Source organism: Anastrepha ludens, chromosome 4 (genome assembly GCF_028408465.1).
Source record: "Anastrepha ludens isolate Willacy chromosome 4, idAnaLude1.1, whole genome shotgun sequence".
Classification (NCBI taxonomy): Eukaryota; Metazoa; Arthropoda; class Insecta; order Diptera; family Tephritidae; genus Anastrepha; species Anastrepha ludens.
Window position 1 is genome coordinate 129,919,909 of NC_071500.1, and position 14,929 is coordinate 129,934,837.

Consider the following 14,929-nt stretch of genomic DNA (forward strand, 5'->3'; position numbering starts at 1 on the left):
CGCAGTGTTCTCGTTGTGAATTCATGGCATAAAATCGGCCCAGCCATGAAGGGCGGAAAACAATACACGGATTATGCTTTTCAAAATACTGCAACTACATTTCCTGCACCGGCCAACAATTAAATTGTGAAAACCGCCTAGCCAATTGAGTGCATTATTATCATGTTTATCCTGTTATGCAGCCGCTGCCTCTGATATTGCATAAGGATGCGACCCTTTATGAATTTATTACTTCCACTTGACTATGTGAACACATACGTATGTATGTACATTTACACAATATGTATGCATGATTTCGTTTATGTGTTATATGAACTAAGCACATCCTTACATAAGTATACTCGCGCCTCGTACGAAATGTAGTCCTTCGCTCAGTTGGTTGTTTTCTTTCAGGCGAATTAATTGTTTTAATATTTTTAACATTTTCATTTATTCCCTATTCATAGTATTGTAAGGTTATACGATATTTTTAGAAAATATCACTGGTAAAAGGATGTTTTTGTAACAGCAAACTAAAAATTCGCAAATATAACAGCATATAACAATTCCAACACATTTTTGCGATATGCTCGCGTAGCGACACCCTTTTTAACGTAGGGCCTACTTTCATTGGTAAATAACGACAACAAGTAATACGGACTGCTTAATTTAATTGCTTTGGCACCATCTTTTGCAAAAGCATAAACAGAATCGCATTTCCCAGTAATATATCACCACGTTGAAGCAAGCAGGCAAACATTCTACAAGTTCAAGCGTATAAACAGTTGCTTCGATGACCAAACCGCACTATTTAGCTTCGCACCTTTTGAGTCAATCAAAGTCAGCAAAGAAAACTATATGTAAATTTGTGAATAGAACTCTATTATTATCAACTAATTTTTAATATGTTTAACCTATGTATGTACGCATGTGCAAAACCAAGCATTTGGAGAAAGAGCGGCAGCACCAACGCATTAATTTTATGGGCCCACTAAAGTTGACTTGCCGTTGGAGATGCGGTTGCGAGCGGGTACCTATATTCGAATAAACGCCTCGCTAAATAAATACGTTCTTGAGATTTAAATCCCACAAAGTGGAAGTGTGCTTTGGGTTTGGGGTCCACCACGTAAAGAAATTCCCCAATGAAAATGCCAACAAAGCCTTAGATAAAACCCCTCATTTTTAAAGACGATTAAGGTGATATGAAGGTATGCACTCAAAATGTCTTGTTCCTTAATGGGGAAGGTGGATCGGTCCACCTTGTTAATGTTCCTGTAAGATCAGAGGCTGGTATCACCGCTATTCTACAGATGCGATAGACGAGGTTAAGCAAGAAGACCATCGAACCTTGCGACGTTTACTTCAATTTCCAAGTAAGGGTGCCTTAAATTCGCTGTCGGACTTGTGGAGGGGAGATTTCACCGCCAAATACGTTCATTCACTCTGGCACCCGAGTATCTCATTATAATGCGAGGTTCTTTAACATCTTGATTTTTCAACGTGTAGAGTACCTCCACTTCACTTTCAAACTTATTTCGAATTCTTTAAATATATTTTTAACACTCAAACTCAAATTATGTAAACCATTTCAATTCACTCTACTCTTCAATTTCAATGACATAATTCTTTTCATTTCAACTTACTCTACTTTAATGACATAATTCTTTTCATTTCAATTTACTCTACTCTTTAATTTCAATGACAAAAATTCTTTTCCTTTTTTTTTGAAACCCGAAACATAAGTAAACACATGGCACACACCAAATACATTTTTTTGTCATATGATACCCCACTCCAAAGCAAAGCCATAGCTTACTGTGAAGTAAGTTAACCTAAACAAAATTTAAGTCAACCTAAGCAAAATTACATTGTATAGTATTTTTAAGTGTTTACAATTTTGTTATTAATTTTTACTTGTAACAATGTTTGATTGTAATTATGTATATTTTATTGATGGCAAGGCAAAAAGAAAGTATAAAAATAAAGCCATTCTATCAGAAGGCAGCTCAGTCTCAACCTGATAGTTGGAAGGAAGCCATTTGCCCTAACTGAATAAAAATCTTTTATTTACAAAGGAATCTTTAGTCGGCAGGTTTGCTCTAAAGCTCTTCCATAAAATAATAGCACTTACACATGACGATCCTGCCTCACTTTACATGGCGATCCTGCGGACGATCCTAAACGCTAAATAAATTATTAGTAAAAATGGCTGTCTGGGAAGGAAAGAAATACAAATTAGAAAAGAGTGAAAACTTCGACGAATACATGAAGGAATTGGGTGTCGGTATGGTTCTACGCAAAATGGGTAACAATGTCAGCCCCACCGTTGAACTAAAGAAGGATGGTGATAATTACTCTTTCACCACTGCCTCAACCCTCAAGACAATTACGATCAACTTCAAGCTGGGCGAGGAATTCGATGAAGAGACACTTGATGGTCGCAAATTGAAGAGCGTCTTCACTCTGGATGGCAACAAATTGGTGCAAGAACAGAAGGGTGACAAACCATCGACCATTATTCGTGAATTCACTGACTCCGAGCTAGTGACTACTCTCACCCTCAACGACGTGAAGTCCGATCCTGCGGACGATCCTAAACGCTAAATAAATTATTAGTACGGACGATCCTTAAATTTTGAAATACATTTCAATTTTCAACCAAAAACGTAAAATTTTTTTTTAACAACTTCATGGAAGGACCAAAGAAGCTTTCTATACATCAGTACAGAAATAGAATTGAAGACAACAAAGATACCCATCGTGTGGCTATCCCCAAGGAAAATCTGAAGCTTAAAACCCGAGGAGGATATAAAAAACGCCTTAGAGTGGAAAAGGCTAAACTTCTTGACATAAAAAGAAGATCAGTGAACCAAGAAACAAGCAATAACTTCTCAAAAGCGTTAGCAGCTGACCATGCTCTAGAACAAGTAAACAAAGAACTTAAGGCAAAACTACACCAGAGGAAAAATAAAATTTGGGAAATCAGAGGAAATACAAAAAGCTACGTTTATGGGGAACTGGTGGTCAACAGAAGAGAAGGAGGAAATCATCCTCAACCAAACAGCAGCCAACAACAGCAGCTTTTTAGAGAATAAGATAATAACACTCGATGTAATCTTTTTATTCACTATCTTTATAATAATTTTATACATTGTACACAGAATTAACAAATATTATAAAACATACTTACACAAACACTTGAATAGAAGTAGGCAGATAGTTTAAGACAAAAAAAAAAAATGAAACAAAAATGTTAAGCAAAAATAAAAAAATAAAAAAAAATGCATATATATCGTACAATAAAATGAAATCTGCAATTACATTTTAAATGGAAAATATTGAAGAAATTGTAAGGACTTTGTCAGGGATATTAGAGAACATAAAAAAACAGGGAGCAAAAAAAATATAAAGTAGAAACTTTATCACAAAAATTAAAAGACATAGAGAATTTGAAAATTGAATTTGAAAAACTTGAAACTAGCCCTGACATAGATTACAAAGAACTCACGAACTTAAAAACAAATTTTCAGAAATTGTACACTGAGACAAAAGGACGATTAATATATTAGAACAGAAAAACTATCAAGACAAATCAGAACAGAACGGCTCAAATAATATTTCAACACAAAACATGTCAGAATTCGATATAAATACATCGTTAAAAGTAGTCCCAGAATTTACTGGAAATTACAGGGACTTACCATCATTTTTAAAAATCACAGAGTTGATCTACAAGACACTAAATGAACAGAGTAAAAAAAAACATTTATAGAATTTATTAGGGAAGTAAAATTGAACAACAAAGTAAGGGCAGCAATTGGAATTCTAGACCCAATTGACAATTTTGATAAATTACAAACTGAACTAACAAAGCTGTGCAAGAATCCATTAACCATTCCAGAAATGTACTCAAAACTCAATTGCTGTACGCAGAGAAATCAAAATGTGGCTACATTCAGTGACCATATTCTGCAACTTATTTCTGAATTGAATACATTACACATCGCAGAGATGGAAGGAACTGTAACGAACGAAAGAAAAGACGACTTCATTAGAAATAACCAAATATATGGCTTAACCATTTTCAAAAATAATCTAAACGACAACCTAAGACAAGCGATATGCTTAACGCAAACAAAAACACTACAAGAAGCCATAAACTTGGCAAAAGACCTAGAAAGAACTACCAGTACGTCTGGACAAATTATGTTTTTTAGTCAAAACAATGTCAGAGGACGAAACAATTACAGAGGACATACTAACACAAATAAACAAGGACGTAATACCTTTAACCAAAACTATGTTGGACAAAATCCACACCGTGGAAATAATTACAGAGGAAATCATGGACACCGTGGGCAAAATCATAATGCAAATAACTATTTTGGAGCTAATAATAACAATTATAATAGAAATAATTATCACAATAATTATAGATACAATAATAATTTTGGAAACCAGTACAATCGTGGGCACAACAGGGGACAAAACAATAACCGTGGGAACACTTATAACCGCGGAAACTTTAATAATAATAATAACAGAATTAGAGTAATGCAACAGGGAAACGAGTTTGCCCCGGAGGAAGGACAAACGAACGAGAGTCAATCCCCGGGTACCCAAAATTAAATATTCTTAGAATTTCAAATAATGCTACGAATATAATTTCTTTAAGATGTGCAGACTCAAATACAAATCTAACTTTCATAATAGACACGGCAGCAGGCGTATCTATCATAAAGCCAAAAAATCTAAATGGCGACTTATTTTTCAATGACCAAGATAAATGTAAATTAACAGGGATATCAAACGAAATTATTTACTCAAAAGGAGTAACAGACATAAAATTAGATTTTGGAGAGAAATCGCATATCCAAAAATTCAATATAGTAGACGACAAATTTCCTATACAAACTGACGGAATATTGGGACAGGATTTTCTGAAAGATTGCCTTTGCAAACATATACTATAACACTCGTTGTCGATGATGAAGAGATCATTTTATTATTATCATTCAGATTTATCTGAAGTTTCGGATATAATTATTCCTGCAAGGTCGGAAATAATTCACCGAGTAAAATTAGATCTAACTGAAGACAGCGTCGTGTTCAATAAAGAAATTCAAAAAGGCGTATTTCTAGGAAACTCCATAGTACTCAAGGAAGGATTTGCTCACATAAGACTACTTAACGTCAATGACAGTGAAATTCGTATAAAAAATCTAAATCTTGAAACAGAACCCTTAAATAACTATTACGTAATTAACCAGAAAAATAAAGATAATTTTGACAAAACGCGTTTTCAAAAATTAATAGAAACTTCAAATTTAGATTCAGACGACAAAACTGCAAGGGATTCATTATATAAAATTTTCGAGCAATTTCAAGACATTTTTCATATAGAAGGGGAATCTTTGAGCACTAATAATTTTTATACCCAACATTTGAATCTGAACGATAAAACACCTGTATACATAAAAAAGTACAGATTACCTCAGACTCAGCTTAAAGAAATAAAAGAACAAGTAGAAAATTTATTGCAAACCGACATACTTAGTGGAACTATCAGTGAGCGCCTATAATTCACCTCTTTTGATCGTACCAAAGAAAAGTAGCGGAGACAAAAAAATGGAGGCTTGTAGTAGACTATAGACAACTAAACAAAAAGATTATTAATGATAAATTCCCGTTAACAGGAATAGAAGACGTACTAGACAAACTGGGTCGCGCAAAATATTTTTCAACGCTCGACATGACAAGCTCATTTCACCAGATAACGCTAGACAAACACTCAAGACACCTGACTGCATTCTCCACAAGACAAGGTCATTATCAATTTAAACGCTTACCATTTGGACTCAAAATATCTAGCAATAGCTTTCAAAGAATGCTCACAATAGCTTTGAGTGGTTTAGATAGCAATGCATTTTTATACGTAGACGATATTATAGTGTTTGGCTGTAGTCTAAAACACCACAACAGTAATTTAATTGCAGTTTTTGAAAGACTACGAAAATATAACTTAAAACTAAATGCGAGAAAGTGCGTATTTTTAAAATCCGAAGTCGTGTACCTAGGACATCTGATCACGCAAGATGGCATAAAAACAGACCCATCAAAATTTGAAGTGTACCCAAAAGTAGTGACGTGGTTAGGAGATTTGTAGCTTTTTGCAATTATTATAGACGTTTTGTACAAAATTTTGCTCAAATAACCAAGTGCCTAAATAATCTCGTGAAGAAGGGACAAGTATTTGATTGGACTGACGAATGTCAGAAAGCATTCGAATCACTAAAAGGAAAACTAATCAATCCACCTATCTTGCAATATCCAAATTTCGAGCAACCATTTGTGCTCACAACAGACGCATCTAATTTCGCACTCGGTGCAGTACTTAGTCAAGGAGAAATAGGAAAAGATTTGCCTATATCATATGCAAGCAAAACTTTAGTAAAACATATAAATAAATCGGTCATAGAAAAAGAACTACTCGCGATTCACTGGGGAATAAATTTCTTCCGTCCATACCTAATGGGCAGAAAATTCACCGTGGTAACGGACCACAGACCTCTTAACTTCTTATTTTCACACAAAAATCCTTCATTCAAGATGACAAGGATTAGACTTGATTTGTCAGACTATGATTTCGAAATAGTCTACAAGCAAGGCAAAATGAATACAAATGCCGATGCATTATCACGAATAAAAATGATACCAACGAATTGTGATGACAATAATAAAATGTTTGTAATAACAAGGGGAATGTCTGCCAAAAATAACACCAGGGTAGACAAGGATAACTACAATTCTCATTCGAAGTCAGGCCAACTTCACATTTGGGAATGTACGTCCACAGCTGATATAAGAAATATAAAAAGATTAAAATTCGTATACGAAGAAAAAATGAAAAGATCCGAAATACAGATAAATAAAAAAGGGGATATAATAGTCCGATATAGTGAGGAGCCTCTGAAATACGTTTCAATCATGGCGAAACTATCATCAATAGCGACTAAAAGAAATATAGAAAAGCTAGCGCTAGAAAAAGATAATTTATTAAGAGAAATGAATATTGAAAATTTTAAGAAAGCATTCAACAAGTTGCAAAGTGAAAGATTAGAACAAAATTTAAGACCCTTAAAAAAATTTTTATATAAAGCCCCAAAACAAATTAATGACGAAGAAATTATAAAAAATTTAATCTTTGAGTATCACAATTCAGCACTAGGAGGACATCTGGGTATAAGAAAAACTATCTTAAAATTAAAACAAAAATGCATATGGAAAAACATGAGAAAAATGACAAAACGATATATAAACAGTTGTAAAGAATGTACTCCAAACAAACAGACAAAGTACATAAAAGAAAAAATGACAATAACGGACACACCTAGTACAAGCTTTGAAAATTTAAGCATAGATACAGTAGGACCATTGATTATATCAAATGGTTTCCGATATATTTTAACGGTACAATGCGAACTGACAAAATACGTAATCTTATTCCCAATGAAAACTAAAGAAGCAATTTCTATCTCAAAGACACTAGTAGAACAGGTAATATTAAAATACGGACTTTTTAAAACATTAAAATCTGATCGAGGTACAGAGTTTGCAAATGAATTAATGAAAAATATATGCGAAATACTAAATATAAAGCAGACCTTTTCAGCACCCTATCACCATCAGACAATAACAGTTGAAAGGAGTCACAGAGTCCTAAATGAATTTCTGTTACACTTCGTAGAAAATCACGAATGGGACCAATGGCTACCTTATTTTGCATTTGCTTTTAATACCACACCGAACATAGAGACGGAATTTTCACCGTACGAGTTAATATGCGGATAACTTCCACGCTTACCAACTGACATAATCGAGGACAATCAACCAGTATATAACTTAAACAATTACGCAAATGAGGTGAAACTTAGACTAAAAGAGTCACATCTTAGGGCACAAGAACTGATAAACTAACAAAACAAAAGAGAAAAGAACTATATGACAAGAACAGTAACACATCAGAATTAAAAGTAGGTGACTGGGTATTTGTAAAAATAGAAAGTAGAAGAAAACAGCAAAGTCCATATCATGGCCCTTATCTCATAGTGGAGCGTAAAGGAGTCAATTCTGTATTACAAATTAACAATAAGCTTAAGGAATATCATAATAATACCCTTAAGAAATACAAAATCACCTAAAATATTATCATATTAAATAAATTTAAGAAAAATTTACTATAAAACATAGAATTAAAAATAGATTTAGATATACTAAGAAACTTTTAAAGTCATAAAATTATTTTTATTGAAAACTACTGAACTTGCAAAATTTAAACAAATTTTTTAGCACAGTAATTTTCAATCTTAACCATAGGGGTGTAGAGTACCTCCACTTCACTTTCAAACTTCTTTACAATTCTTTAAATATATTTTAAACACTTAAACTCAAATTATGTAAACCATTTCAATTCACTCTACTCTTCAATTTCAATGACATAATTCTTTTCATTTCAACTTACTCTACTTTAATGACATAATTCTTTTCATTTCAATTTACTCTACTCTTTAATTTCAATGACAAAAATTCTTTTCCTTTTTTTTTGAAACCCGAAACATAAGTAAACACATGGCACACACCAAATACATTTTTTTGTCATATGATACCCCACTCCAAAGCAAAGCCATAGCTTACTGTGAAGTAAGTTAACCTAAACAAAATTTAAGTCAACCTAAGCAAAATTACATTGTATAGTAATTTTAAGTGTTTACAATTTTGTTATTGATTTTAACTTGTAACAATGTTTGATTGTAATTATGTATATTTTATTGATGACAAGGCAAAAAGAAAGTATAATAATAAAGCCATTCTATCAGAAGGCAGCTCAGTCTCAACCTGATAGTTGGAAGGCAGTCATTTGCCCTAACTGAATAAAAATCTTTTATTTACAAAGGAATCTTTAGTCGGCAGGTTTGCTCTAAAGCTCTTCCATAAAATAATAGCACTTACACATGACGATCCTGCCTCACTTTACAAACGCTTCGATGGAAGAGAAGTATACAAAACAAAACTCTCGACATAAACATCGTGTTTCCCGACTTTAATGCCAAAATGAATAAAGGAGGAAGTTATGATTCCACAGCCTGAAAATTCAGCCGACATAATGAAACTGAGGTTAATCAACTTGGTCGGGGTCAGCAGCAACAGATTTCAGGCTACGAGGATGGGCTCTGAGTTGAAAACGCGAAGTCAAATGGTTTTTTAAATGTTCGTTAGATCCAACGACCAACGTCGACTTGGATTACTACAGCCAGGATCCTCCTATAACTATGTGCGACAGAACACGTGCTTCTAAAATCTTAAGGAATCGTGGGCGTCGAAGAGCTGCAATCGTAACAGACAGAAAACAGCAACTTACCTTCCAAAAATCGACACGTCTGAGCAATGGAGTCACATTCCGCCGAAGAAGAAATCGTATTTAGGTGACCATAAATGTCACGCTACCGCAGAAAGAAAATACGGTCTTATAGAACCACGGTGCGATCGAACACCATGCGAGCTAATCAAGAAGTCAAATCATTCAACAGGGTGGGCCATATAGCGTTTGCTTTTTGAACCACCTATTTTTTTGAGAATGGTAACACAAATTACATGTCAAATGTGTTCATAATTTACTTAAAGGTTTGACATTTACGAAATTTGACGCTATACGCTTGAACAAAATTGGGAAATTGAAATATTGAAAACCTATTTCCAAAGTGGTGAGTCATCTACTCAAACTGTGAGAAATTTGAAAAAAAATCATCTTTTCTGATAAAACTCATTTTCACATCGGTAGCTACGTCAATAAGCAAAATTGTCGGATTTAGGGCTCAGCAAATCCACACGATACTGGAGAGAAGCAAATGCACCCACAACGAGTCACAGTTTGGTGCTGTTTTTGGTCTGGCGTCATCATCGGGCCATTTTGTTTCGAAAATGAGCGAGGAGCCGCGGTTACAGTAAATGGTGAGCGTTACCGTGACATGCTCAACGAGTTGTTTCCAAAAATTGAAGAGGATGACATGGACGACATTTGGTTTCAACAGGACGGTGCAACTTGTCACACTGCCAAAGTTACACTCGAATTTTTGGCTACCGTTTTTGAAAACCGAATAATCAGCCGGAATTCAGATATCAATTGGCCGCCTCGGAGCTGTGATTTAAGCCCGTTGGACTATTTTTTGTAGGGAGTCGTTAAGGATAAATACTATGCGAACCATTCAGAAACGATTGTTGCTTTAAAACACGAAATCGAAGTTGCCATTCATGAAATTGGAGCCCAAACAATCGAAAATGTGCTTAAAAATTGGGTTGATCGAATATCCTACTGTAAAGCCAGTCGTGGCAGTCATTTGAACGATGTTATTTTTTATTCATAAATTACAATGTTCAATCTTCAAAATAAAAAAAAGGTTTGATAAAATATTGATTAGTTTGTTTTTTATAGCCGATTCAAAAAGCAAATTTTACATGGCCTACCCTATAAATGAGGTAAATATCAGTAGAATCGGTTCACATTACATTTCACCAACATCTTTATTATGAACAGAAGCATGACTTATATTTCAGTCTCAAATATAGCCTTAACGCTAATTGTCACAAATTTGCATGCTTTTGCTTTGTAAGTACTTCTTTATAGTATATTGTAATAAAAAGTATTTCTCTCCGTTCTTTAACTGCAATAAATTGTTCGTTTGTCGTGATTGGAGAATTACAATTTTTATGACCGCTATTTTGGGGTTGAGACACATCGTGGCTAACCAAAACTAAATTGTAAATTATACGGTCGCTTAAACACCCTTATCGAAAGTTTGCGTTCCCCTTGCAGTTTTTTACCATTCTATTAATTGTAAGTATAGATGTATATATGAGGTCGATAGAGATTGTAGTATCCCGATAGGGAAAACTTAAACTAGTAGAAACATCTTTGAATCAGAGCTGGTGCTGGTTCGCTAATTACGAATCACTTCCCCACTCATGTATTTAGTGTGTGTCTCCAGAGTGACAATATCAAAACAGAGAAGTAAATGAAAGCAGTCACCCTTAGAACGCAATACACCGTGGCTTCGTGCGTTAACCACAGGAAAATTATACGATTTTCATTTGAGTTTTAATGTAGATTCAAATATACATTATTTATTTATTTATTCAGTAATCTCTAACAATAATTCTCCAAATAAAGGCGGCGGCATCTAATTTGGACCGAACAAACGCGGAGTATAATATTTTTAGAGTACGAGTATATGGTTCAATAAATTGTGGCGAGCATAGGAAGAGAACTGGAAATCGCATAATTTAAAACTGAGCCGTGAATCAAAAAAATTAATAAATTTATAAATAATTTAAGGACAATAAATTGTTCCTTTTCCAAAGAATCGCACCTAAAATGGCACGCCAATGTTATACACCAGCTGTCTATATATACACACACAGGCAACTACACAGCCAAGGTGGCGCAAAAGTAACCTTGCGATGTTTTTTGGCTGTAATTTAAAAAAAAAAATTAAAAACTTTGATTCTTCTTGTGGATTATTTTTATTTAGTTTTTTCATTTTTTTTACATCAAGTCGAGTATATGATGTCATGTAAATGGCCGCCGCCACAGTTGATTGCCATTTGAGCCCTTTTTATGGCATTTTCCATCACTTTGGCCAAAACTTTCGGCGATAGGTCCTCACATTCTTGACGGATATTGTCTTTAAGAGCTGCAAGAGTCTGAGGCTTGTTGACATAAACCCGCGACTTCAAAAAGCCCCACAAAAAGAAGTCTGGAGCGGTCAAATCAGGCGATCTTGCTGGCCAGTGCAAATCGCCAAAACGAGAGATTAGGCGCCCGGGAAATGCATCCTTCAGCATATCGGTTGTGGCACGTGCAGTGTGTGCCGCTGCACCATCCTGTTGGAACCACATGTTTTCCAATCCCAATTCATCAAGTTGCGGCAAAAAGAACTCGTTGATCATTGCTCTGTAGCGCTCACCATTCACAATAACCGTTTGGCCCGCGACGTCTTCGAAGAAAAAAGGTCCGATGACTCCTCCAGTGAAAACAGCACACCATACAGTGACTTTGAGCGGGTGTAATGGCTCTTCGTGGGTTACACGCGGATTTTCAGTGTCCCAGAAGCGTAAATTTTGCTTATTTACGTACCAGCTAAGATGGAAATGGGCCTCATCAGTCATGATTATTTTTGATGAAAAATCATCTTCCTCTTGGTGGTGATTAAGGATGGCTTGAGCGTATGTTAGACGCAATTGGCGGTCAGCACCCAACAGCTGATGCACCGTCTGGACTTTGTACGGAAACATCTTCAAATCTTGTACCAAAATTCACTGTAACGACCGTCGACTGATACCCATTTGCGTGGCACGTCGTCTGGTCGATGTCGACGGCGCTTCCATGACATCCTCGGCTACAGCAGCGATATTCTCTGCAGAACGGCTACTCCGGGGTCTGCCACGCCTGGCAGCATCTCGTGTTGTGCCAGTCTCTTCAAGGCGAGCGGCTAAACGTCGCAGTGTTTCACCAGTAGGCGTTGGACGGCGAGGAAATCTGCGACGAAATTCACGCTATGCCAAAGTCACCGACCGATTATTGGTCAAATAAATAGTCAGCAATATTCCGCGTTCTGGAGCAGTGTAGCGTAACATTGTTTATTAACGTGTGTTTCGCATGTGTTTATTACACAAATGTCAAAACAGAACTGTCATTAGGGGCCAACCGCAAAATTTATAGCATTTTCTGATAGGAGGATTACTTTAGCGCCACCTATTATTTAGCAACAAAAGCTATCGGCCTGAAAGATATAAATATCGAGTTTAATACTGGTTTGGAACACTTTCAAGGATACTGATGACCATGTAAAATGCAACTGTTGCTTAAAAAGGGAGGGATGGCGAACTACTCATGGTTTTAAAGTTATTATAAGCGCACCGCTTCAGTACTATTGCGTTTTCCTGCAGGGATGTATGTATATGCGTATGAATGTTTGGTTGGACGAATGTAGGCGCATAATTACACAATTTTTTACCTCCAAGAGCGATGTTTGCCAACAACTGGCAACAAAAAAAAATCACATTGTCAGCACATAATATGTGTGTGTGTACTATATATGAATGTATGTATGTACGCGTTGTAGTTTTTCGCTCTCCATCGGTTTTTTCTGTCAATGCCATGCGTGACAATTTCAACGAATTTCTTGTTAAACACAAACGGAGAAGAAAGTTCCGCCCACAAATCGCACCAACATGCGGCAACTGATAATTTGCGGAAAGCGTTGCGGTCTTTACAAATGTAACTTAATGAAATTGTATGCATGTAGGTATATAGATTGGATTAATATATAAATGCATGAATTCAAATTTGAGTGCCTTTAAAAACTCCTGCGAGTTTTATTCTTTTTTCGATGCAAGCGGCTGGAGGATTTTAAATCGTATTTTTCCAGGAAGGGATAAGTATTGCCATTAAATCTATTAATATGTAACATCAAAATCAAAAGTCCATAGCAATATGAGGTGATCTCATCGATATTCATCTCATTGTGCATCTCCTAATCGTAAATATAGCCAATGTTGCCGTTTTTGGCCACTTTTTGCCAAATCTGGTAAAATATTTTCCTTTTGATTGGTTGATAGGTTAGATGGAATTTTGATAGGTTTTGACAATATCTTGATCTAGAAAACCTATAGATATACCTAGAACCTATAGAAAATAGCTTTTTCTTAAACTATGTAAGTTGCTTTTACCGAAAATATTTTTGTCATGCACAAACATTATATTAATTCAAAGCATGGGTAACCTAAAATTTGTATTCATACATACAAAAATATTTATATCGTTAATTTTGAAACATTTAAATAAAATAATTATGTGCGATCGAATTTAAGTGTTTAGTCACGTTTTTACGTTTACTAAATAAATTATATGCACGTATTACTGTGCCTAATTTTTAATTAACAAACGATTAGTATTTCAAAGTCTCTAAAATTTAGATGTGGTACGATATATTTTCGTAAAAAAATGTTAGTGGCGACGCTGTATATGAAGAGACATATATTTATAAATTTATAAAATCTTGAATAATAGGTTGGTGCGTGATTATCCGAGACCCCTGGCATAAAAAAGAAAAAGATTCCCCTAATAGCGGTCGCCCTCGGTAGGCAATGCCAAACCTCCGAGTGTATTTCTGCCATGAAAAGGCTCTTCGTAAAACATATCTGCCGTTCGTAGTCGGCTTAAAACTCTCTCTCCATTTATGGAACAACATCAAGAGGCACACCACAAATAGGAGGAGCTCGGCCAAACACCCAAAAAGGGTGTAAGCGCCAAGTATATATGTATATATATATGATAGATACAAAACTTTCTCACTAAAACACTTTACACGATTATTTGAATAAATAAGACACATACCGATAAAATGGAAAGTACAGGGTTTGATTGAAAAGTAATCAGCCTTCCCGCGCGGAGCGTCTGCCAAGCGATCAACCGAATCGGCTGGTAAGGGAAACTGATCGTTGGACCTTCCCCTTCCACTTGAAACCGGTCCCAGTTCGCTGGCAACAGCGGTGCAGTCAACATCGCCGGGAGGACGTCGAAGACGAACAGCGCTCCGGAAGCTCTGGACTGTCGAGGCATCTTCCACAAGGAGTTTGTACCTCCAGGAAGCACTGTAAACGCGGCGTTTTACAAAGAAGTGCTCCTTCGGCTGAAAAACCGCGTCGCCCGGGTTCGGCCCGACCTTGTCAACAATTGGACCCTTCATCACGACAATGCGCCGGCTCACACCGTCTTCCTCTGCCCCTCTGCATTGGCCAAGATGGGGGTTCCGGTTCTTCCCCACCCTCCCTACAGCCCAGACCTGTCCCCTCCGAACTTCTTCTTGTTCCCGCGCCTGAAAAGAAAGCTGAA

At 35.9% G+C, this 14,929-nt stretch overlaps 1 protein-coding gene across 1 annotated transcript; it reads left to right on the plus strand.

Annotated features, from left to right (window-relative positions):
- Positions 1-2,157: 2,157 nt before the first annotated feature.
- LOC128862558 (probable fatty acid-binding protein) lies at positions 2,158-2,598 on the plus strand. The gene has a single exon (XM_054101257.1). The coding sequence runs from the start codon at positions 2,185-2,187 to the stop codon at positions 2,581-2,583; it is 399 nt and encodes a 132-aa protein (XP_053957232.1). The 5' UTR covers positions 2,158-2,184; the 3' UTR covers positions 2,584-2,598.
- The last annotated feature ends 12,331 nt before the right edge of the window (positions 2,599-14,929 follow it).

Excerpts from the sequence above, each read along its gene's own strand:
- LOC128862558 (XM_054101257.1), top strand. The coding sequence starts at position 2,185 with ATGGCTGTCTGGGAAGGAAAGAAATACAAATTAGAAAAGAGTGAAAAC.